The sequence below is a fragment of the Herpailurus yagouaroundi genome, unplaced genomic scaffold (assembly GCF_014898765.1).
Source record: "Herpailurus yagouaroundi ecotype Mexico unplaced genomic scaffold, PumYag 142, whole genome shotgun sequence".
Lineage (NCBI taxonomy): Eukaryota > Metazoa > Chordata > Mammalia > Carnivora > Felidae > Herpailurus > Herpailurus yagouaroundi.
The window spans coordinates 19,201,689-19,228,084 of NW_024412397.1; the positions used below are offsets into that span (position 1 = coordinate 19,201,689).

The window sequence follows — 26,396 nt, forward strand, 5'->3', positions numbered from 1 at the left end:
CGTCCAGTTTCGGCTCAAGCCATGATCTCACGGTTCGCAAGTTCGTATTAGGCTCTGTGCTGACAGCTCAGAGCCTGGAGCCTGCTTCAGATTGTGTGTGTGTGTGTGTGTGTGTGTGTGTGTGTGTGTGTGTGTGTCTCTGCCCCGCCCCTGCTTGCACTCTCTTTCTCTCAAAAACAAATAATCAGTAAAAAATAAATAAATAAATAAAAACAACAATAATTAAAAAAATAAATAAAATAGGGGCACCTGGGTGGCTCAGTCAGTTGTGCATCTGACTTTGGCTCAGGTCATGATATCATAGTTCATGGGTTTGAGCCCCCACGTCAGGCTCTGTGCTGACAGCTTGGAGCCTGGAGCCTGCTTCAGATTCTGTGTCTTCCTCTCTCTCTCTGCCCCTCCCCTGCTTGTCCTCTGTCTCTCTCTCTCTCTCAAAATAAATAAACTTATTAAAAACTTCTTTAAAAAAAATAAAATTAAATTAAAAAATAAAATAAAAATATGAAGTATTGATACATGCTACAACACAGTAAACTCTGAGATTATGTATGCTAAGTAAAAAAAAAGCCAGTCACACACACACAAAAAAAACACATATTATTCCAAGTATATGAAATGTCCAGAATAGGGAAACCCACAGAGGAGTTACATATGGGACACGGGACCATTTATCGTATCAAATTAATGTCCTTATGTATATTGCACATTGTAAAACGAGACAGAAAAACAGATCAGTGGTTGCCTTGGGAGGAAACGGGGGTATTAGGAATGACAGCTAAAGAGTACAGGGTGCGTTTCTGAGGTAATGCAAATGTTGTAAAATTGACTGTAGTAATGTACACTTTATTTTTTTAATTTATTTAAACTAAAAAACAAAAACAAGAAAAATTCACCTACTTCTCCCACCCCCACCCCCGGCAACCACCAATCTGTTCACTATGAGCTTCATTTTTTAAAATATATGTATTTTTCACATTCAACATGTAAGGGAGATCATAGAGTTATTTGTCTTTCTCTGTCTGACTTATTTCACTTGGCATGATGCCCTTTGAGGTCCATCCATGTCGTCCCAAATGGCAGGATTTCATTCTTTTTCATGCCTGAATAATACTGCATCATGTATATATATATATATATATACATATATATATACACACACACACATATATATACATATATATAAATATATATAACACAACTTCTTTAAGAGAGTGAACTGTATTTTTATCTCAATAAGGCTATTACAAAAAAAAACAAAAAACCTCAACTTGTTTGCCCTATATTCCATGCCACCTACCACCCCATTTTCTCTGTTACCCTTGACAGAAAAAATCCCTGGGGAAAATTATCAGAGAGGGAGATGAAAAATATGAGGAAAAAAGGAAAATAAACCCTGAGGTGTTATCCCAGAATTGGAGGTATCAGTGTGAACTCTGCATGCATATCCCCAACTCCTACTTCCCTGGCCTGTCCACCGAGAAGGCCTCGAACCACAGCACACTGAGCACTCCATAGTAAGAAAGAATGATAATATGTAATAAATACAATCAAATTTATGCTTTATAAAAAGTTTTGTTGTCTTCGAGACATTCACCTTAGAAGGTATAAATGTTCAAAATCGGTTTTTAATACCTTTCTGGAAACTTCCTTCAGTATGAATAAAAATCTTTTGATAAATCTTAAATGTAACATATGAACCCACCTAGGGTAGACACAACTGGAAATAGCCAAAAGGCAGCAGAAACCAACTCTGATGAATAATACAAATTAACAATCTACATAATAATAATTTTAGTCACAACACATTTCACAGAAAACATGTTATGAGACCAAATATTATTCTGGGACTGTTGTTTTTGATTAAGAAGCTCCTTGATTCTAAAAAATACAATATCCATTTCAAATACTCACTTCCAATTCTACTGAGAGATCCCAGAGACATATTTGTCCATCATGGCATCCAGTTACAATCGTGGTCCCGTCGTCTGTTAAAAGTACTGCTGAGATGCAATGTGTTGGTGCTTTGCGACCCCAAAGAACAATGGGTAGGACAAGGCTGTTTCCTGCCATTGTGTTTTCAAACCTAGAAACGTCATAAGAATAATGTCAAATATTATATTATTTCCTTCTAAAACATATACATTTGTATTATGAAGCCAACTTGAACTTCCTGAGTGCCAAGATTCTCATATATATACGACACATCATATATACGACATCATATACACGACACACATAAAGGACAATACATAAAATTCCATTATATATATAAAATATAATTAAAATCTCAATCCTCACAATAAATCATGCAGCAAGTACTATTATCACTTCTCTTTCACAGATACAGACAGTGAGTCACAAAGAGTCACAAGATGAAAAGCGAAATAATGGAGCCCAAATCAAAACCCATGAAGCCTGACTTCAGATGCTGTCATCTTATTCATTCTGCTATGCTACCAATGACAAGTGAGGTCTGTAAATCTTGTCAGGTCTCCAAACCAGTAATAAATAGCGATGTTCAAGAAAAAGGTTGTTTCACTGTGTGCTAAACATTAAAAAAGGTATGTTCAGGGGTGCCCGGGTGGCTCAGTCGGTTAAGAGTCCGACTTCAACCCAAGTCATGGTCTCGTGGTTCGTGAGTTCAAGCCCCGCATCCGGCTCTGTGCAGACAGCTTGGAGCCTGGTGGCTGCTTCGGATTCTGTGTCTCCCTCTGTCTCTCCCCCACCCCCCAAAATAAAATTTATACACACACACACACACACACACACACACACACACACACACACACAGAGTATGTTCAAAGGAAAACTCATTCAACTGTATGTATTATGTCTCAAGATCATGAATGTCTTTTATTGTAACTTCCGACACTTGAGGGAAAAAGGATTTCCCTTTAAACTCATTTCTGCATAATAAAAATTTAGTTCTGGTAAAGGGGTTCAAATTTGAGATGAATACTCAATTAAGTAGTGTACGTGGGAGTATACCTTTGGCAGGACAGCACACATACAGGGAATTATTCCTTCACATGACAAAATCAAGATCTAGTTGGTGAAACAACTAGATTTAAGTGTTATAAACTTGTGTGGCTAAAAACTTAAATACTAGTTCAGAGAAGTTAAAAAGAAATGAAGAATGGACTAATCAAAGAGGGCTCCACAGAAGACAGAAGACTCCACCAGATCTTATGAGACACTAGCGGGTCACCTACAGAACTGACAAACGATCAATCAGAAATAGTCACTGTAGTGATTTTTTCTACCCCCAATTTTTAAGTGACAACTGATATGTGTGTAACTACAGACTCTTCAGAATGCTAAGATTGTGCTGTCTATGCTGACAGCTCAGAGCCTGGAGCCTGCTTCGGATTCTGTGTCTCCCTTGCTCTCTGCCCCTCCCCCACTCACACTCTGTCTACCTCTCTCAAAAATAAACATTAAAAATTAAAAAAAAAAAATACATGACTCTTATCAGTTTGTGCACCCCCCAAAAACTTCATCTTTTGTTACAAGTAAAAGGTACGCATTTAAGAAAAAAATTCCAAGTTCACTTCCTATTAATAAAACCTTATACATATCATTTTCACCATTTCATAGGCTACCATGACATAATTATTTCCATATTTCTTTTTTTAATTTCCATATTTCTATTTGATATTATAAAATGAAACAAAGCACTGAACCAATTTTAATAAATTTGGTACAGCATGTTCCTGGCTGAAAAACATACCCAACAATGACTTTTTCAAAAAGGGAATCTGGAAGGAATTCATTTCTCCATGGTGACAACATTCAGTATTAAATTATATCACCCAAAGATTTCTCTCAGTTAAATAAGCTCACAGCATCGAATGCAATATGTGAAATTTGAAGAGAACATCATTTCTCTAGATATTTGAGGACTTATATCCAATGCATACTGCTTTGCTTAAAGAAAATGCAAACACAGAGACTAAGGACTAAGGAACATGTATGCTATGGGGAGGTGTGCCTGCTCTGATGCAACAGAACAGGAAAGAACATTCTGGTATTCAGGTGACAAGGCACTCAAGGAAACCTAGAAGAACAATGCAACTGAAATTTGCTAGTTCTTACTTTCAAGATTCCTTTGGATATTCCTTTGGGTCCTCTTAACTTCCATACAAATTTAAAAATCAGCTTGTAAATGTCTGCAGAAAAGCCTGGTGAGATTATGACTAGAGCTGCATCAAATTCATGTATCAATTTGGGGAGCACTGACTCCTCTAGTTGCAACGAAATACTACTAATGCAAAGCTGTATTCTAAAAGCAATCTTACTTCTTAAAGGGATATATTGTCAAAGTAGCACATGTGGCTTTTTAATGAGATTCCATCACTCTTATTTTTCAATATAAATTAGATCCAATTAATTTGGACCTTGTTGGTCCAACAAGGTTAACCAGACAAAATTAATTCTTAACAAAAGAGAAAATCAAATAGAAATCAAATAATTTGTGTGTCTCTCTCCTAAAAGGTTCTGAATTCTTCCTATCACTTTTCTGAGAGAATAACACTTTTCTTCTAGAAAACAAAAAGTTTCATAAAGATCAAACTGATGGTTACCAGAGGGGAGGAGGGGAGGGAGGTGAGTTAAACAGGTGACAGGGATTAAGGAGTGCCCTTGTGATGAGCACCAGGCGTTATATGTAAGTGTTGAATCACCATATTATACACCTGAAAATAATATTACACACTATGCTAACTGGAATTTAAACAAAAATTTAAAAATAAATTACATGGAAGAACAAAAAAAAAGTCTATTTTCTCCTTAAAAATACTAATGTATCTACTCACCTATGAGAAGACAAAAACACTGTGAGGTATGTGTATTATATATATATGTGTATATATATATATACATATATACATATATACACATATATACACATATATACATAAAATTAAATGCCATACATGCTAAGCTGGACATGTACCTAATAATGTATGAATACACTTTTAATTTAATTTTGAAAAACAACAAGTATTCTTACTTTTTTAGGGTATAGTAACATACTCTCCACTGAAACAAATTATTCTTGAATCATAGGTAATTTTTCCTAAGAGCTTACAATTTCCATTAGCATACACAACAAACACATTCTATTTATAACAACTTGAGAGACTACAAAATCTTAACCTGAATTTTTTTTAATGTTTATTCATTTTGAGAGAGAGAGACAGAGAGAGAGAGAGAAGGGGGGGGCAAAGAGAGGAGAGAGAGAGAATCCCTAGCAGGCTCCCTGCCCTCCACGCGGAGCCTGACACAGGACTCGATCCCACAAACTGTGACATCATGACCTGAGCCGAAATGAAGAGTCAGTTGCTTAACCAACTGAGCCACCCAGGGGCAACTCCCCTAACTTGAATTTCTGAATCAAAGAAAAGACATATTCAATTCCTTAAAACCTAGAAATCTGGCTATGGTGTAATAATTAAGCAACAAAAATTTCTTGAACATCTACTGATCTAGCAGATGCTTTCAATAATTAAGTCACTGGTATTTATTTAATAACCTGGGCCATTTTAGAGACTCACCTTAAACTAAGACAGACAGTCTTTGCCTTCCATGGTACTTGTCACTTGCAACCAAACCGATGGATGTCCTGTGAATTACCTAAACTTTCACATAATCCTCAATCATTACACCATAGACCTCTGGGCTTTCAACATTTTTTTTTTTCTCTCATGCTTTTTGGTGTAATAAAGTCTTCTAGATCTACTTGACCCTATACTGTGTGAGTATATAACTTAAATGAAAGAAAAGAAGAAGAAAGAAAGCGAACCAAGGAACAGGATGAGGAATCTTCAGTTCATTATATGAGCAAACTGTGTGAACATTCTTAATACAAATAAATATATACAATAGCCAACTTGACAATAAATTATATTTAAAAAAAGAAATATATATAAGAAAAAAATGATAATCTCGTTCCATCAAAAATATAAATGCTTCAAAACATTTTGTCTACTATCTTAAAAATCTAATAAAAGTGAAACTTTAGAAAAGCCACTAAAAGCACTAATGAAATAATGTGAAATAAAGGATAACAAGGCTTATATCACAGACAAGTATTTCTAAGAAGGATTAACTGAGAGTACCACTTGGTAACAAGTGGTAACCTAGTTCTAAACAACTGATTAAAACAAAAAATGGGCAAATCAGCCACGACCTAGCCATGTAATTAGGTAGGACACAGGAATCTAAGTTTGAATTTCTTTAAAATGAGTAACAGACTGGGAACGCAAGCTGGTGCAGCTACTCTGGAAAACATTATGGAGGTTCCTCAAAAAAACTAAAAACAGAACTACCCTACAACCCAGCAATTGCACTACTAGGCATTTATCCAGGGGATACAGGTATGCTGTTTCAAAGGGACATATGCACCCCCATGTTTATAGAAGCACTATCAACAATAGCCAAAGTATGGAAAGAGCCCAAATGTCCATCAATGGATAAAGAAGTGTGGTATATATATACAATGGAGTATTACTCGGCAATCAAAAAGAATGAAATCTTGCCGTTTGCAACTACGTGGATGGAACTGGAAGGTATTATGCTAAGTGAAATTAGTCAGTCAGAGAAAGACAAATATCATATGACTTCACTCATATGAGGACTTAAGAGACAAAACAGATAAACATAAGGGAAGGGAAACAAAAATAATATAAAAACAGTCTCTTCTGTCAAAACAGAAGAGACTCATAAATATGGAGAATAAACTGAGGGTTGCTGGAGGGCTTGTGGGAGGGAGGATGGGCTAAATGGGTAAGGGGAATTAAGGAATCTACTCCTGAAATCATTGTTGCACTATACGCTAACTAACTTGGATGTAAATTTTAAAAAATTAAAAATTAAATTAAAAATAAAATATATATGTATATGTAAAAAAAATAAAATAAAATGAGTAACGGATAAGCCAAGACACTCTAAATTGGCACCACACATGACTTAAGAGCAATAAAAGGCAATATAAATCAAGAGTATGCAGTTTTTCAACCATCATCACTCAACCACTCTATTGATTAGCTAATAATCCAGTCTTTGTTTGCAACATTATCATCTATTGTCTGAAGGGAATTCAATACATTCCAAAAAAGCTTTATATTAAATGGAAATGAAAGTCCTAGAACAGGATTGAGATTTTAAAATTCATATTTTCATGGAAAAGGCCCAAAACAAAAGTGACTGAACAAATTATTAATCTGACATAGTATTAACTTTAATAGAAATTCTGAATAAAATTATCCAACTCTCCAAAATATTGTGTACAACATATTCATATTTTGTCACTAATATATCAAGGGAAAATGCTGGCTTTCAAATCACAAACAGGTATGTTCTAAGACTAGATACTTCTAGAAAAAGAAGAATATTAGGAACATTCCATTTCATTCATGTTTATATCAAAATCAGTGTTAAAGTTACATTTAGAGATTGTATATCAAATAAAAATTTTACAGTGATAAAGTTTTACAGCCAAATAGCAGAAGTTCCAGAGTCTACACCTCATTCTACCACTAAACATGTAGTCTTTGGTCATATCATTTCTGAGGTTTAGTTTTCTCCCCAACAGTTATTTATAAAATTAATTTTGCATCACTTTGAAGTCAAAAACCTCAAATCGTAAAGAGCAAGGATCTTAGAGGTAAAAATTAAGTCATCTCTTTTGATTAATTTCATGTATTTGTCTATTTCACTGAATTTCCCCTATTTCTTAGTTCTGCATAGAAATACAATTGTACTTCAGTCAACAAGAAGAACAAAAATAATCATAATTGAAAGAACTCTGAACTCACAATTAGAAGAACTGTATTCAAATCCTGGCTCTTTTATGGAATCTTGAAAAAGTTACCCCTCTGGGTCTCAGCTTCCCCATCTGTAAAAGATGGACAATAATACCGTCTTTTAGGAAAGCCATCCTAATGATTAAGAGAAAAAAATGCACATAACGCAACTAGTGAAATGCCTAGCACATGGCAGATGCTCAGTAAATACTAATTTTTAAAAAACACAGATTTTCCTACTTCTTCACGTTCTTATTATTTTTTTAATATTTTTATTTTATTTTTAAGAGAATGCAAGTGGGGAGGGGCAGAGAGAGAAGGACAGAGGATCTGAAGCAGGCTCTGTGCTGACAGCAGTAAGCCTGATGTGGGGCTCCAACTCACAAATTGTGAGGTCATGACCCGAGCTGAAGTCCTAAGCTCAACCCAGGAGCCCCAACTTTTTCACATTCTGCCTCCACATCTACTGGTTTCTTCCAGCAGTGCCATTTCATATTTAATAAAGTTGGATTTTTAATAAGGTTATGATCTTTCAATGACTTCCTGCTATAACCTAAAAGTACCACTGTATAGGTTTGTCAGACACAATTCTATTATCTGCAAATATGACAATTTGGTTCTGCATGACTTCATTAGCAGTAATACTGCAACCTCCTATGTGATACTAAAACAGCTTTTAAATTGAATTCTGTCTCATAATAATAATAATTAGTATATATTTCAGAGAAGCATTTCCCAAGTTTTAATTTTGTGCCTGTATCACAGCATTACAACAGCTGATAATATAGACACAATTCAACTATCCAGTAGAGCATATACATGAGCAAGCAAACAATTACCATAGAGTGTGATACAGGAGAAATCTCGAGACCCATGGAGACACAAAAGGTGGACATCCTAACCTACACTTTAGTGGGTCCAGGAAGGATTTCTGGAGAAATAATGGTGAGAATTAACCCAGGAAGAGGCTGGGGGAATTGCATGTTCTAAAACCCATAGATAAGAAAGCTCAATTCTTTCTTGGCAGTGAAAATAGGAGAGGTGGCATTCAGAACACAAAGGCCAAATGATGACACAAGAAACAACAGGTCAATATGCACCAAATGATAAAGGAGCTGATAAGCCATCTGAAGGAGTGTAGAGTTTTACCTGACAGCAACAGGAAACAGGTCAAGAGTTTGACCTCCGAATTTGCTTTTCAGAAAGATCACTCCAGCCGCAATACAATGAATAGGGATAACACTGTGGGTCTGAAGACAGTGGGGCCGCTGCAGTACTGCTGGTAAGAAATGATGGTACTGACATTTATCACAATCTCTCATTACTTACTTCTGGGCTTTTTTGTTTAACCAACAAACGTCTTCTACTCTCCGCTACTACTCTTTATGCCCGTGTTCCCTAAGATCAGAACCGTGTGTGTGTATTCACCACATAATGCTTAGCATGGTTTCTGCCACATAGGCTGTCTCCAATGAATATATGATGAAGGACAGTAATAGTGAGAATGGCAATAACAAGAGGAATATGAGAGCTATTTCGAAGACACAACAGATAGGACTTGGTGCTCACACCAAGTTGATAGCGATGCGCATGAACTATGAAATAGGCTTCACAGAAAGGTACTACAAGGACAAGAGAAAAGAAAAGCATTTTGAAATATTAAAAGCCTTCTACGTAAAGGATAAGCACTATTATTACACTACAGATGCCCAGTCAAGTCATTAACAAATTCAGATTCTAATATATGGGACAAATGAGTCTACACTTAACCAAAATAGATTTTGAGAAGGGAGAAGATACTACCAGATTTCACATTAGTCTTGGGCAGGATCAGACTAATGTGACTTAGTGGTCCCATTAAGTAGACAGAGAAGCGACACGCTAAAACTCTGTGATATAGTATAAAGTTTGGATTAACGCAGTGAAAAAACTACAGAGAGGGAAAACAAATATGATGCTATGACAATTAGGCTGGGTGCGCACAAAGAAGAAGCTTAGCTAAAATTATGAGTTTTGAAAGAAAAAGAAAATACAAGACGATACAGAAGAACAATAAATCATGGGGTCTGATGCAATATGTAAGGCTAGAGGCAAGAAAAAGACCTATTTTCTAGGCAGAGTGATGAGGAAAGAGGGAGGAAGCGAGCATGATAGGAGGGAGGAAGGGAAGTGATAACATAAATGAGGCAGAAGGGGAACAGACAGCTAATCTGGTCTCAAGAAATTGTAAGTCAGAGAATATTTTCATAAAATGGCACCAGAGAATTCAACAGAAAGTGTTCCACAGGAACAACAAAAGTGCAAGCACCCTTTGCCTATATCAGTAAACCAAATCTTTGCAAAAGTTGAGGAAAATGGGTCTACTTCCTGCTGCTTTGCTTGTTTTTTTACATTTAAGCAGTTATAAAAGAAAGACTTTTATAGTTGACCAAAAATAAATAAATAAGTAAACTGGCTTCCTGATTTAGAAATGGAGAGAATATAGCTCATCTGCCACCTAACAGTTTTTATTTTGGTGGATATTCAGATACATTGGCCACTTTCTCAAAATCGCATGGCAAACTGAGCTCACAGGCATACACAGACCTCCTGATTCCTAATGAAATACTCTTCACTATTCTATACTGTCTTCACTTGCCAAAAACTTCCATATACCAGAAAACATCATTCTTCACTCAACTTGGTTAATCAATGTGTTTTACTAAATCACGTTAATCAAAAGTAAGTAGAACTGTAATATTTATGAACAAAATGATACGACGTCGGGGCTCAGCGGCATATAGAGGGAGAAAGGAAATGCCCTAGCCAAAAGGACATGTTTTACTCAAGCTCTTACCCCCTTCCCCTGGGACAGCCCATATCCAATGACTGATCGATTCAGGGATATAAAAACCAGGTCCTCTCGTATCCATTCAGAATAGCCCTAAAGGGTCATTCCATCTTCAGAGTTCCCCTCACCCCCCCACCCCACCCCCCGGGGTCAACTGAGATTCCACTAAGACTCATCATAACTCAACTTCTCCCTTTGGCAGAACCCACTTCCCGTCCTTCCTTTCCCTGGATGTTGATACCGAGAGCACTCCCTAATAAACCTGAGGGCGAATCTCCATCTCAGGGTTTGCTCACCAGGGAACCCAGCCTATAAAAATGAGTGTTGAAGTTCTTTTTAGTACAAGAGGGTTCATGACATTACTTGATTTGTTTGTGTTTAAAATTGTCTTTAATTTTTAAAAATTGTTTCTAATGTCTATTTATTCTTGAGACAGGGAGAGAGAGACAGAGGTCAAGCAGGGAAGGGGCAGAGACAGAAGGAGACATGGAATCCAAAACAGGCTCCAGGCTCTGAGCTGTCAGCACAGAGCCCGAAGCAGGGATCAAACTCACAAACTGTGAGATCATGGCCTGAGCCAAATGAAGTCAGACGCTTACCCAACTAAGCCACCCAGGTGCCCCAAATTTTCTCTCATTTTTAAAGGGTACATAGAAAAAAATTTAGTGTCCACCAATCAAGAGATTAAATTATGATAGAGCCTTACAATGGAACACTGCAGTGTGAGATATGAAATAATCTCCAAAATATATAGTGGGAGATAAAGATACAGTGTAATGTTTAAAACACACTCCCATTCTGGGCTTTAAAAGGAAGACATATGTATGTGTATCTATATACATGTATACACGCATACATATGCATACAACATTTAGAATAATTCTCTAATGATACCAAACCAAAAATAAACAAAAAACACAATGACAACTATCTATGAAGAAGGAAATTAAGAAGTAAGAGGCTACATTGAGTGGGAATCCTAATTCTCAAGATAAATTCATTGGTCTTAAAGTTTCCCTTTGGCTACTTCACTGTATTCCAAAATATAGCTTAATAAATAATGAAATAAAATGGCCCTGACTCACCAGTTTCTTTTGTTTTAATGATGCACGTGTGCATAGTTTCCAAAAAATGTTTAACAAGAATCTATCTGTAGTGTACAATCTTTCATTTTTTATTTTATTTTATTTTTATTTTATTTTATTTTTTGGGGGGGACAGAGAGACAGAGCATGAACGGGGGAGGGGCACAGAGAGGGAGGCACAGAATCGGAAACAGGCTCCAGGCTCTGAGCCATCAGCCCAGAGCCTGACGCGGGGCTCGAACTCACAGACCGCGAGATCGTGACCTGGCTGAAGTCGGACACTTAACCGACTGCGCCACCCAGGCGCCCCAAGTGTACAATCTTTCAAATCCTAGCTCTTCTCTGTTGTGAGCGCTCTGTCCCCAAACCCATGAATCACTACTTCTGCAAACATATTTTCAGTACATGTTCTATATACGGGCACATAATACTTACGGCTTTATGTGTAATTTGTTTAGAAAGTTGTAATCTGGGGCGCCTGGGTGGCTCAGTCAGTTAAGCGTCCGACTTCGGCTCAGGTCATGATCTCACGGTCCGTGAGTTCAAGCCCCGCGTCGGGCTCTGTGCTGACGGCTCAGAGCCTGGAGCCTGCTTCAGATTCTGTGTCTCCCTCTCTCTTTGACCCTCCCCCATTTATGCTCTGTCTCTGTCTCAAAAATAAATAAACATTTAAAAAAATATTAAAAAAAAAAGAAAGTTGTAATCTGTGTTCCTCAAGGGTAAGCCCGCCACCTTTGCTATTTAATCATCACCAAGCAAACTTCATTCTACTGGGATCTGCAGTGGCTCACCAACACTAAGAAGAGCTCCTGACTTCTACTACTGGTCAATATGTACTTACTGAATGAATAAACAGAATAATGATACCTAGCATTTACTAAGCTCTGTTTGCCAAGCAAGAGAAGACCCTTTTTTTGTTAAATCGAACTCCTTCTGGACTCTTTCAAGAATCTTACTCCCTTAGTCATCCTCTACCTGTCTACCATTTTAATGTCCACTAAATTAGCCTTTGTCCTTCTAACATGTTCACATGTCATCTTTATCCAACACACCTTCCCTTGTTACTGATGCCTGGTTGTAAATCTAGTTCTCTGTCTCTGTCATTCTAATTACAATCAACATTTTAAAACCTGTGGTCTTTGACTCCCTGTTTCCCTTTCCTCACTACAAAAGGTCTCAGGTATTCGAGTTTCTATCCACAAACAGGATCTAAGGACTCAAGAGCTCCTTCTACATGAAGAGATCAATGATTTCTCTGACACTCCAGGGCAGAACTCTCCAGTACTAACAGAGAGAAGCAATGCCCTGGACAGACGTGAGGAAAGAGAGGCTGCTTTGACAATAATGTACTGTTGACACCTATTCTTTCCATTCTTTCTAAATCCAACCAATTTTATTCAGTTCTTACAGTCTTATAAAGCTGCTGGTTTGACATGGCCGATCACTTTCTAATCCTCAACCGTCTCTCTTCGGTGTCTGGTTCAGTTCTCCCACAATTATCCTCTATCTTGTCAGCTTTCTTCTGCCTAGATATATGAAGGCATAGAAAGCCCTAGGAAGAATTCAAAGGACAAGGGAAGATCTCATATCTCTGTTTTTCATTGGATTTGGACTATTTAATTTGATTTTTCTTTTAATAAAAACCTTAGGATGAAATTTACTTTTCCCCTTATGATCCAATTTTTTATTATGAAAAATTTCAAAGGTACAAAAGGTTCAAAAAAGAGTATAAAACTCACTCAACGAATAATATGGTACCATATTTCCCTTGTCAACATTTGTGTATGTATGTACCTACATACATATTCTTTTTTGCTAAACCTTTTGAAAATAATCTACACACACTATGACAATTCACCACTAAATAATTTAAAATATACAGCTTAAAAATAAAGACAATTGTCCTTCATAAACACAATCCCATTATCACAATCACCATTATCAACACCATAATAATTCTCTAATAGCATCTATAATCCAGCCTATATTCAAATTACTTTAGCTGTCTAAAAAATGTTTTCCAGGGGCGCCTGGGTGGCGCAGTCGGTTAAGCGTCCGACTTCAGCCAGGTCACGATCTCGCGGTCCGTGAGTTCGAGCCCCGCGTCGGGCTCTGGGCTGATGGCTCAGAGCCTGGAGCCTGTTTCCGATTCTGTGTCTCCCTCTCTCTCTGCCCCTCCCCCGTTCATGCTCTGTCTCTCTCTGTCCCAAAAATAAATAAAACGTTGAAAAAAAAATTTTTTTTTAATGTTTTCTGTAACTTCTTTTAAACCAGTAAATATTCAAGTTGTATGCATTGCATTTGGTTGTTATGTCTCTTTGGTCTTTAGTTCTAAAAACAGTCCCAACTTTGTTTTTTTCATATTAATTAAAAAAAAAAAACAAAACAAAATGAATTGCTCATAAAATGTTACACATTTTAGATTTGTGTGATTTTTTTTTCTCATGTCATTTAGCTTGTTTCTCTATCTCCTATTTTTCCATAAACTGGAATTTGAACCCAAAACATCACTAGGCTCAAGTAAAACATTTTGGGCAAGAATACTTCATAGATGACATTGTATACACTTCATGGTACATCACCACAGGAGGCATGTAACATCACATTGTCCTACACCATTTGATTAAGGTACTGACTACCAGAAATCCCCACTGTAACTATTTTTTCCTCCTTTAAAACCATCAATAACCTATGGAGTGATGTTGTGATAAGACCATGCTGTTCTGCGATATCACATATAACACTGATATCTCATGTGATTTCTAAAGCTATAAAACAGGACAACATGTGAAAAATCGAGTATGAGATCAATGTTAATTTCTCTACATTGCTTTTTAAACTCTCGGGAGCACCTGAGTGGCTCAGTCAGTTAAGTGTCTGACTTCGGCTCAGGTCATGATCTCGCAGTTTGTGAGTTCAAGCCCAATGTCGGGCTCTGTGCTGACAGCTCAGAGCCTGGAGCCTGCTTTGGATTCTGTGTCTCCCTCTCTCTCTGTCCCTCCCCCCCTCAAAAATAAACAAACATTACAAATAAATTTTAACTCTGAAATGCAAAAGCAAGGTGTATTTCTTTTTTAAAATTTTTTTTTTCAACGTTTATTTATTTTTGGGACACAGAGAGACAGAGCATGAACGGGGGAGGGGCAGAGAGAGAGGGAGACACAGAATCGGAAACAGGCTCCAGGCTCTGAGCCGTCAGCCCAGAGCCCGACGCGGGGCTCGAACTCCCGGACCGTGAGATCGTGACCTGGCTGAAGTCGGACGCCCAACCGACTGCGCCACCCAGGCGCCCCAAGCAAGGTGTATTTCTATCCCAGGAACACGGGCATTTTCAGAGGAGAGCCAATATCATCTCAGTCTGTGTACTTCCTGTGTGCCAGGCAGGCCCCCTGAGACTTACAGAACAACAAACTCAAATTCTCTCTCATGAGAATGGGCACACATGAACAGCCTACACTACCCACCTTCTGACGGGGAACACAAGAAACAAGGACCGTAAGTAGCTCAACCTTACTTGCCACAGCTGCAAGGGAAGAAAAAAGGAAAGTCTGTAAAGGTTTATTCAGATTCTCATAGAATATTCCTACTTCATTTGTCAGAAGAGTGTGTTCAAGTCAAATTCACAATATGATGTCATGAAGGAAGTGATTATTAAGACTATGAGTTTTCTTTGTGCTGTGCTTTTGATACCAATTGATTAAGGACTTGGAAAAAACTGAATCAGATCATACTCTTGACTATAAAGCAATAAGACAGCTAGGCCATAAAATGTACTAAGAAATAATTGAGCTGCTTACTCAGAACAAAAGGTTTCTGGAATTCGAGAGTTGTGAGGGACACAACCTTCTGAACACTCAGCTTTTCTCTAAACTGACAACATTATACTTTATTATTTGAGTGGCAAGAAACCTACTCCCAATGAACTTGAAACTTAAGGACTGCTGTTTTAAAGGAGTTCCAATATTCTGTTCAAAAGGACATGTGCAATGAGCAGATGGCAATGGAAGACAACACAGTCTTCTTTCTCATTGCAAAACAGCCCTGAGCACATGAGAATCAGGTTTTGAAGAACTGTAGAGCTATCTGGTCAAAAATATATCACAATTTTTTAAATGATTCATAGATGTTGAGGCATGAGTCATTTTCTAAATTTCTACAGCTGCCATCAGGATGTCTGAATTCAACTTCTGCTCTATCACCAACCTGCCTCGGTTTCAAGAGCTACGATTCAGCTAAAAACAAACGATGCCCATCGAGCCCCTAAATTTTAGGCAACAGGGACCCCATTTGGTAGAACCAAATCTCTCCTCTAATCTCACCTGCCTCTCGGTTATTCCTACTTTTTTCCCTCATGTTGCCATCAAAACTAAATTGAGCCCTGAAGTTTTTCACTGTTCATAAATTAAACGACCCAGAAGTAGAAGCAAACATGCTGCCCCAAACTGGAAGTTGAATTGCCACATTATTCTGGGGACTGGTGAAGTATGCTGAGTAAATACGATGACTTGACAGTCATTCTGGCAAGGGACGGTCCCAGCTCCTGCACTTACTAACTACAAACCTTAAGGACATACGTAACCTCTCTCCAAGTCAGAATGCCCTCATTCGTAACATTACCCTTTTCCTTAGAGACCACAGAAAAGTGTTCTACCTGTCACAACTGCTCTTGACAAGGTCACGAATGACCTCTCCATTACTGAATCCAATGTCAAGTCCGAATCTTCATCTTTCTTGACCTACTAGCAGCATTTGGCATAGCTCATACTTCCTCACCCTTAAAACACTTCTCTTTGCCTCCAGGTCTTCATTCCTTCCTGACACCTCTCGAGCTTTAGTCTCTCATTTTCCCTCATGTTTGACCTTTAAATGTTGGCATTCCAAGAGCTTAGTCCTCGCGCTTTTCTGGCAACCCTCCTTCCCTTCCTTCCTCCCTCCTTCGATGATCTCACCAAGCCTCATGGCCTAAATACCAACTACCCATTGGCAATTCCTAACTTACAGCTTGAGGCTGTCTTCTGACTCCACACTCACATATCCAACTTCCTACTCAACATTTCCCTCTGGATAGCCAATTAGCTTCTCAAACTTGACCTGTTCAAAAGTGAGTCCCTGGTCTTCTTGCCCAAACCTGTGCCTCCCACAATCCTCACCATCTACGTTGACAGCAACTCCATTTTTACAGCTCCACGGGCCAAAATCCTGGAATCATCTTTGAGTCTCCCCTCACATACATTCCACACCCCACACCATCAGAAAAAAACCACTACCGGTAATACCTTCAAAGTACTCTATCCGGAGCCGTAAGACTCCTCTACACCTTCACTACCACCACCCCACTCCAAATCACTGGCATCTCCCACCATGAATAACACAATAGCCTCTCAACTGGTCCCCCTGTTTTCCTGTTGCAATCTCAACAGAGCATGCAGAATGACGCTATTTTTTTTTTTCATCACATCGCATCACGAATCTGCTCGGAATTCTTCCCATGACTTCCTGTCTCGCTCAGAGTAACAGCCAAATTATACAACTGCCTATCCTACATGAATGAGGCTGCTGCTGTCTCCCATGCTTTCTCTTCATCCGCTCTTGACTCTTTCTTGGTTTTCTTCAACTCATCAGGCAGGGTCTTCTCTCAGAACAGTGTCCCCCAGGCAGGTCTTCAGGGCACACTCCCTGACCCCCTTCAGGTCTCTTCTCAGCGAGCCCTTTCCCAACTAACATAAATGACAAAATCTACTATCCTAACAGTATTTTATCCTGTCTCTGCAGAGCACTTACAATCCTTTAACATACCAGACGTTTTGCTTATTTCTCTTCTGGCTCTCCCACTATAATGTAAACTTGAAAGTGATGATTGATGTTTGTTTTGTTCTACACTGTATTTCCAGTGCCCAGAATTTCTGCCACGTAGCATGCACCCAAATACTTGTTGAATACACGAACAAAGAAGTGAATAAAGTATATTTGCTTTGGCTTAAAAAAGAGTTGTATCCATCAGCAAATGAAAATACGTCTTGATTTTACATGCTCTGGATTTCACTGAAGAGTTGCTAATCAATTAATTTTCTATAATAATTGCAACAATTAATACAAGTCCCCCTAGTCAAATCCCTGCTAACATACTGTTTTTCCTAAGCTGCAGGCTGTTCCTCTTCTATTCTATCTGTGACACATACACAACCAGACATGTCGTAGGACCCATGCAGCTAATTAGCTGACATGGTTTAATCACTACTACACTCACGAAGGCCTGTTAATGAGTCAGAAAACTGTTTCTTAAACTAAGTAAAGTGATCTTTTATTAGTGTGAACTTTTCACTCCCCCTAATGGTGGTTTTTACTGTTTGTTTATATTTGAAATGTTTAGAAAAAAGAAGAGCCCTTAAGGAAGACAGCCAAATAAATAACTTGAATGTGAGAACAGAAGCTAACTGGCACATTCTATCAGTCTGTTATCACTGACATATATTAACTACCAACATTCAGAAAGAAATATGTATGTGCAAAACGCTAGTAAAATACCTTCAGTGAGCTTGAAAGGTCATAAATTACAATTGCTAAGCTGAATGGGAGACAGTGGTTAAAAAGTCATGTATTTCCAGTAATTTTCTATTCTTTTTTTTTTTTTAATTTTTTTTTCAACGTTTATTTATTTTTGGGACAGAGAGACACAGAGCATGAACGGGGGAGGAGCAGAGAGAGAGGGAGACACAGAATCGGAAACAGGCTCCAGGCTCCGAGCCATCAGCCCAGAGCCTGACGCGGGGCTCGAACTCATGGACCGCGAGATCGTGACCTGGCTGAAGTCAGACGCTTAACCGACTGCGCCACCCAGGCGCCCCAGTAATTTTCTATTCTAAAAGAGCCTGCAGAATAACCATTGGCACTTGAGCAATTTTCTCTGCCCTAAACTGACCAGTGCCACAACTTTTTATTATTCCATCATTTTCTGACTTCCATTAACCCAAGCAACTATCAGCCAAAACAAAACAAAACAAAACAAAACAAAAGAAAACCTACATGTTCATTAAACATCACCAACACATTTTGGAAAAGATGCCTAATTTTATTTGAAGTGTTTGATATTTCATGAATACAGTATATATGTTAACAGAAAAGAAATAAAAACTCTACTTGGCCAAGGACTTTCTGAATGTAGTCATGATGTAGGACTTCTTCCAACATAAATTTTTGTGGTCTTCTCAGCAAAGTAGCTTTAAGTAATCAGATACAGATCAAGGCAAATGAACCACAAGCACAGGGTTCAAATTCGAAGTTGACATCATAATCATATTATCTGTAAGTAGGGACATAAGGTATCCTCACTGATAACAGGATTTCACTGGGCCGTAGGAAAACTCTCAGTTGGTTCTGCCTGTGATCAATGGCATGCACATAGCTAAGACCATGAACTCTTTATAAAGTGCAACAATGAAGGGGACAAAATGGGAACGAACCTACAAACTTCACTAACCCCATACTTTTTTTTAACGTTGTTTTTTGTTTTTTCTTTTTAAGACAGAGAGAGACAGAGCATGAGCAGGGGAGGGGCAGAGAGAGAGGGAGACACAGAATCTGAAGCGGGCTCCAGGCTCTGAGCTGTCAGCACAGAGACCAACATGGGGCTCGAACCCACAGACTGTGAGATCATGACCTGAGCCGAAGTCGGATACTTAACCAACTGAGCCACCCAGGCTCCCTAGAGTTATCCCTACACATCTAAACAGCTAAAATAAAAATATAGTGATAATACCAAATGCTGGCACGGCTGCAAAGAAACTCAATCCCTCATACACGGCTGGTGGAAATGTTAAATGGTGTAGCCACCCTGGAAAACAGTTTGGCAGTTTCTTCACAAACTAAACTTACACTTATCATACCACCCAGCTATCACATTCCAAGGCATTTATCCCAGAAAACATGAAACTTTACATCCAAACACACACAAAAAAAACTGTACAAAAATGTTCACAGCAGCTGTATTTGTAATAGCCCAAAACTGGGAACAGCCCCAACGTCCCAGGGAGTGGTTAAACAAATTGAGGTACATATATACCATGGAATACTACTCAAATTATGCAACAATTTGGATGAATCTCAAAAATTACCTCATGCAACAATTTGGACGAATCTCAATCTCAAAAAGCTTTCTGTTGTGTAATTCCATTTATATGGCACTCCTGTACCGATAAAATTATAGAGATGGAAAACTGATTAGTGACCAGAGGTTAGGGATTGAAGGGAGATGGATTTGACTAAAAAGGTATAGCAGGAAGGAGATCTTCATGATGATGGGATAGTTCTCTACCTTGATCACAGTGCCAGTTACAGGTATGTACACAGGTGATCAAATGGCATAGAACCATGTTCAGGCGTTGCACCAATGTCAATTTCTGGGTTTTGCTATTGTACTGTAGTTGGATAAAATGTAACCACTGGGGGGAATTGCCTGAAGTTACATAAAATGTAACCATTGGGGGAAATCAGACCTCTCTGCACTATTTTTGCAACTGCCTGTGATCTACAATTATTTCAAAACAAGACTAAGAGAAAATGGGAAGAATTATTCATGTAGGGAAAGAAAAATAATACAAAGCATTGTGTGAAAGCCATATGATATTACAGCAAGAGCAAAGAAATAAACCAAAGGATCAGAATAGAGTGTTCAGAGTATGTAAGAGAACTCGTTCTACAATAAGGGTAGCATCCCTTGTGTAAGGGGAAAAGAGAGAATGCTTCTAGGAAAACTGGCACACTACATGGAAAATAAACTGGATCTCTTCCTTGTGACATTAAAAAAAAAAAAAAAAGACTGGATGCACTAAAGACCTATACATTTTAAAGAAAACTATAAAGTTAGTAGAACATAAGAGTAACTTTATGACATAAAATTTAGGGAAACACTTCTCAAAACCCCCGAAGCACAAACCAGAAGGCAATTTTTTTCCAATCTGATTACATCAAAATTGAAGATTTCTGTTCAATGAAACCCATCAGGAAAAATGTTACAGACAAATGATAGAATAGAAACAAGAACACTCAAAATATTTTAAAGACCAGTATCTAGGAAATACAAGGAATTTCTGCAGCTTAACAAGTAATGAAACCTCAAAGTAAAAATGAGAAAGAGATGAACAATTTTACAAGAGGGAAAACGAAAAGATAAAATACACATGAAGAAATGCTCAAACTCCTTAGTAACAGTGAAATGTAACTTAAAATGAGATTTTACTTTGTATCAATTAGTGCCAGGAAAAACTAGGACACTGGATAACACTAAGCATCCAGGGAGATCCAAGGACACAGAAGCGGTCAAGAACTTTCTGCAGGAGTACAGACCGTTGCAGTTTGTTCTGGAACACAATCCAGCAGTCCTTTGATAAAACATAGGAATGCAGAATGCACTATGATCCAGAAATCACAATCCTGGATATAGATCTCAAAGAAAGCATCATAAGGGCGCTTGGGTGGCTCAGTCAGTTGAGCATCTGACTCTTGATTTTGACTCAGGTCACGAACCTAGAGTCGTGAGATTGAGCCCACATCAGGTTCCATGCTAAGCATGGAGCCTACTTAAGATTCTCTCTCTCTGCTCCTCTTCCCTGCTCTCAATCTCTCTCGCTAAAAAATAAAAATGAAATAATAAATAAAAAAAAGAAAGCATCATAGAGGCCTCAGATGTATATTTATTATACAGTATTGTCTATAGAAGAAGGAAAATAAAGGTAAAATGGGTATCCACAAATGGGAGAGCAGATTGATAACCTGTAGTAGATACACCCTGAAACACTCTGCAGCAGTCAGATGCAATGGACAGTGACACGAATAGCTCTTTAAAATGTGGTAAGAAGGAGGGGCGCCTGAGTGGCTCAGTCCGTTGAGCGGCCGACTTCGGCTCAGGTCATGATCTCACAGCTCACGAGTTCGAGCCCCGCGTCAGGCTCTGTGCTGACCGCTCAGAGCCTGGAGCCTGCTTCGGGTTCTGTGCCTCCCTCTCTCTTCCCCAACCCACTCGCATTCTGTATCTGTCTCTCTCAAAAAAAAAAATAAACATTAAAAAAAAATTTTTTTAATGTGGTAAGGAGAAAAAGTTTCAATTTACGATATTATACAGCATATATGATATATAATATTTAATATATAACATGATATCCCTAAGAATTAAAAATGTGGGCACCCAAGACAATATATACTTAATAACACCTACAAACAGAAGGATACGTATCACACATGCTAAAATGGCTTCCAACGGGTTGATGAACAAGGGAATGGGGTGGGAACTGGAAATAAAAGACAATGATTGGGGAAAAAAAACAAACCAGGAGACACACCTTGAACAGCCAATGATGATCAGTGAATTGAGAATGATTCATTCAATCCTCTTGCACCTGAGGTCCAAAACAAACTTTAAGGGCTCATACCTAACAGAGCACCCTACTAAGGCTCAATGCTCTCATGACAAAGGCATTAAAACTAGCTCACTACTTTCAAGTTTTCAACGTTAAGCCCGTTACATGGATAAACCACTCCACTTACATTGCTTCAAAACAGAACTTATATCCAAGATAGAAATAAAAGGAAATTGTAAGATACAAGGCTCACTACTCAAAATTTAAGTTCCTTCGATGATACTCAAATAAAGCAAAGCCCAGTCCTTTAGATTTACTTAATCACCAAGATCTTTTAATATTTAGCTACGTATAGGTGGCAATAAGAAAAAATAAAGTGTATTGTCTCGTTTTGTTAGGTAGAGCTCTGGACTGTTTTTAAAATATAGACATTTAATCAAATGAATGTCTCCGTAATAATCTCTTGTTGAAATTAATGAGGGATTTACCATCTATGTACGTTCTGTTTTCCCAATTTGAAATAATTAAGACCTATTATTTTCACTGAAATCAAGGAAGTTTTTGATTCTTTGTAAATTAAGGTATTTCAATACATTATTTTTACCTTTAAACCGGCTTCCACCTCCATTGCCACAAGTAGCTTATAAAGCAAGAAAATTTGTATGTTACGCCAAAATTTCAAGTCAATCAATTTCTCTTAGACAACATGTGATTCTTGCCATCTTATCCATAAAGTCCTAAGCAACATCATCTGAAAGAGTCATACCCTGCCTTTTTTTGGCTTACGGCAAATGTTACTATGAAACCAAGCTGTAGCTCTCAATGAATCCTAAAATCAGCAGCATCCCAAAATTGCCAACGCGGTCAAGACGCAACCGTTACCTGCCATAATTTCAAACTATAAGAACAAGCAAATTCTGCCTAGAACCTCAGAAACTGCCAAAGCAAGTGAGTCAAAACATAAAAGTAAAGTTTTGAATCAAAGGCAGCGTTGACTCCAAACATACAGAACGCTGGGACCCAAAAGTAAGTGGGAGTAGCAGGTATCCTTAGACCAAGTCCGATGGCAAAGGGATGAGGGCGAGCAGGTGGCACCTCAAAAATGAAACTGTAACAGACGTCAGTACCTTAGGCAAGAACAAACTAGAGAGGAGTACCGATAGGTCAGGAGAGACCGTGCTTACCCCCAAAGCAAGCACATTACCCAAAAGCACCGTCAGTAGCCACCCACCCCTCATCACAAACCACCTCACTCCCTTTACATTGCCAGCGCGGGCAGGGAGGTCCCATCTCATGACCAAAGCCAGTGTCACCAAAAGCAAATGTCATACACCAGGCCAAGGAGCCCCAAAGACCCCAGGCAAAACCCCCGCTCCAGGCAAACGCGCCTAGCTATGGGCCTGAACCTGCAAGCTCGGCAAAGAACAGAACTTCCATCAGCAGCGCTCCAACAGCTGGCGCCGCCCACGTTCAGAACGGGCTGTGACCCTTGACCCCCGGCCGCCGACCTCCACGTCGCGGGCACATCCCACGCCGGGGGAACGTTCCCCCTGGGGTGGCTGGAAAGCCCCCTTACCTGTCACAGCTTCATCTCATGCCGCGATGTTGTCTGTCCCACCGCCCGCGGGTGCCCCAGCAAAGGCGGACAAGGCGAGAACGTTCTGTGGGGAGGATGTGGGGTGCTCAAATCAGCGCAGGCAAACCTTTGGGGACCGCAACCCGAGCCCAGCCGGCGTGTCCCCACCGAGGCTGCAAAGCGCCGTTGCCGCCGCCGCCACCGCCGCCGCTGCAGTAAATCAGCTGACACCCAACTGCCGTGACTTTCGCTGCAACTGTCGCAAAAATGAGGGGGAGGGAAATGATCATCATTTCCATACTTGCCTGGCCTAGGCTGGAGCCAGAGAAGCTGACCGCGTCGCCATGGAGACCGAACGGCGGCTAGGGTTGTCGACTCTGGGCAAAGAGTGCGCGGCCGCCATTTTGGTCGTGGGAAGTCTGGTCTAGGCTCTCATCTCGCCTCCAATTCCCATGCTGGGAGGACCAAGATGGAGGGAAGAATGAAATGGCAAGTCTAGGTGTTCCCAGGCTGTCGCAAGTTTACTCTTCCGCCCCCGAGCCTCGGTCCAGACACTTAGAAAGTGTTAGCTCTGGAATTTGGTTACTGTTTCCTTCTGACCTCGAACTCAGCTGTTGCCCACGACGCAGAGGGCCAGAGGAGGAACTCTGCTGCTCGGCTACGGAAGTCTGACCTTGTGCAACATTCCTGTAGAGCAGAGGGAATGAATGTACACCGTGTGGGCGGTTGAGCCTAGTGGAGCGTGAGATCTGCATTCACAGAGGCTTGTATTGGGATCCCGGGTGCTCCACTGCACACTCTTAATGTCATCTGGGGCATGATGCTGCTTCTCTTTATTCTCCTCTATGTCCCCACATAAAAAAGTGGGCATAATAATCCCATGGGTGTCTAGGAGGTTAAGCGAGCTCAATTAATGTTAGTTATGTATTATGTTTGCCTATCTTCCTCCCAAATATTTGTTGAATGAATGAACAGCAGCCAAGGGAAAAGCTGGTGCAATGCTGGTGGCCAATGGTCAGTTATGTTAAAAGGACAGAAAAGATTTTCATTCCATAGCTTTGTTTTTTTCTTCATAATCTCACTAATGGATTTATAGGACAAGAATTCTATTGCAATCCTCAGAAGTAAAATGTATGTAGGAATCAGCTGGGGAGTTTGTCAAAATGAAGTTTCTGATTCAGTAGGTCTGAAGTGGGTTGCTGAGATCCCCCATTTCTAACGAACTCCCAGGTAACGAACATCCTTTGCCGCTGGTCCTTGGACTGAACCTTGAACAGCGAAATCCTATTGGGATGGGTCTGAAGCAGGGGATTAGGGGATTAGAACAGGGCAGAAACAACTCCCTGAGACAGGAGCATTTCCTTGCTAATATATCAAAAGAGAGCTAGGAATTGGTTTGGTCAAAAGGCTTTCTGTCAGTTTATAATTCTTGCAAATGACAACCTTCCCCCCTTCCCTTCTTTCCAGTTTAGACAATCTCCTCCCTGCAACACATCGCAGACCCATCAGTGTTCTGGGGGGCATTCCCCCTCTTCCTTCACTAGGCCTTTTAAGCATTCTTTAGGTCTTGGGTGTTGTTTCCTATATGCTGTTTATTTGTACAGACCAGCTCTGCTGCCACTAGGAGAAAAACTAAATCATAATGTTGACCAGGGAAGTCAATAGAACCCTTGATAATCAGCAATTCTGAAATTGTCTTATACTGCAAATTGGGATTCTACAATTTTCCTCAACTTTATCTGCCTTCCAAACACATGGGGGCAAGGGAAGAGCAGGGAAATTGTGTTAAATAGAAGAAATTAATTCCTTGGACAGCTGGTTCCATATACTCACTTCCTCTGTTGTGATGATGAATACATTTAAACTGTTAAGTTCATGATCTCCTTTACAAATTACAAGAACTATTTGGAAATATAGGAAGCACAGAATGGTTACCACGGGATGAGCTTAGACTTCATTAAAGCTTGTTTGGTTTGTAAAGGAAATCTATAAAACATCTCTCCTAGATAAAGCTGACTTTTATTCAACAAATATTAATTAAACTTTACAAAATTACTGTGTTTCAACTACCTTCCTAGGAATAAAAGGTCAATAGGAAGATTAGTGAGAAGCTTTCTGACTACTAACACTCTGGCCCCTCTCTGCCAAGTTTACAAAATGTATTGCCAAAGTCTATATATAAATAAATGCGTGTAATCTCCTGAGCTGCAGAACTAAAATAAAGATTCAAAAGGAATAAAATTCTTCTGGTTCAGAAAAATTCACACATTTTTATATGCACGTATATATGTTTTCCATGTGTAACCTTCCTGAAAGTTAAGATTTGTACCTTCAGTAAGCTGATCCTGAGTATATATATATTTTTTTTTTTAATTAGGGGAAAGCGCGAACGCAGTCCCCCACTACCACAAATTATGCAGTCGAGTTTCCCACATTTGGGGAAATCGCAGGGGTCAGCACATCCGGAGTGCAATGGATAAGCCTCGCCCTGGGAAAACCACCTTCGTGATCATGGTATCTCCCCTGCCAGGTAAGTATTGAGTATATTTTTTTAATAAATAATTTATTCATTCCTGTCACCTGGAGGAATTATATAAAAATCTGAAAAGATTTGCACAACCAAAACATTCGGTTCAACATGTATTTATTGAACCTTAACTGAAAGCAGAGCCGAGAAAGCAAGAATTTGGCAAGTTCAGTTCTATAGAGGAAAGTAGGCTGTGCTTCCCACCAAGGCTCAGAAAATAAG

The 26,396-nt window shown here is 39.2% G+C and overlaps 1 protein-coding gene and 1 non-coding gene across 9 annotated transcripts in view; both read right to left on the bottom strand.

Annotated features, from left to right (window-relative positions):
• The window catches only part of WDR7 (WD repeat domain 7), a 354,164-nt gene extending 329,848 nt beyond the window's left edge, over nucleotides 1-24,316 (bottom strand). For 4 of the 8 annotated variants that reach the window (XM_040478724.1, XM_040478725.1, XM_040478719.1 and 1 more), the window contains exons 1-3: nucleotides 23,648-23,761; nucleotides 7,818-7,897; nucleotides 1,912-2,083 (exon numbers count right to left, since the gene is read on the bottom strand). In XM_040478724.1, coding sequence (XP_040334658.1) covers nucleotides 1,912-2,070 — 159 coding nt within the window. In that variant the 5' untranslated portion in view covers nucleotides 2,071-2,083; nucleotides 7,818-7,897; nucleotides 23,648-23,761. Of the gene's footprint in view, nucleotides 1-1,911; nucleotides 2,084-5,555; nucleotides 5,666-7,817; nucleotides 7,898-16,370; nucleotides 16,376-23,647; nucleotides 23,762-23,952 lie in introns of those variants that run through there. The other 4 variants (XM_040478723.1, XM_040478720.1, XM_040478722.1 and 1 more) reach the window with 4 other exon arrangements.
• A 1,705-nt stretch (nucleotides 24,317-26,021) lies between these two features.
• Nucleotides 26,022-26,185, bottom strand: LOC121033248 (U1 spliceosomal RNA). The gene has a single exon (XR_005791780.1). It is a non-coding gene; the product is annotated as a U1 spliceosomal RNA (small nuclear RNA).
• Nucleotides 26,186-26,396: the final 211 nt, after the last annotated feature.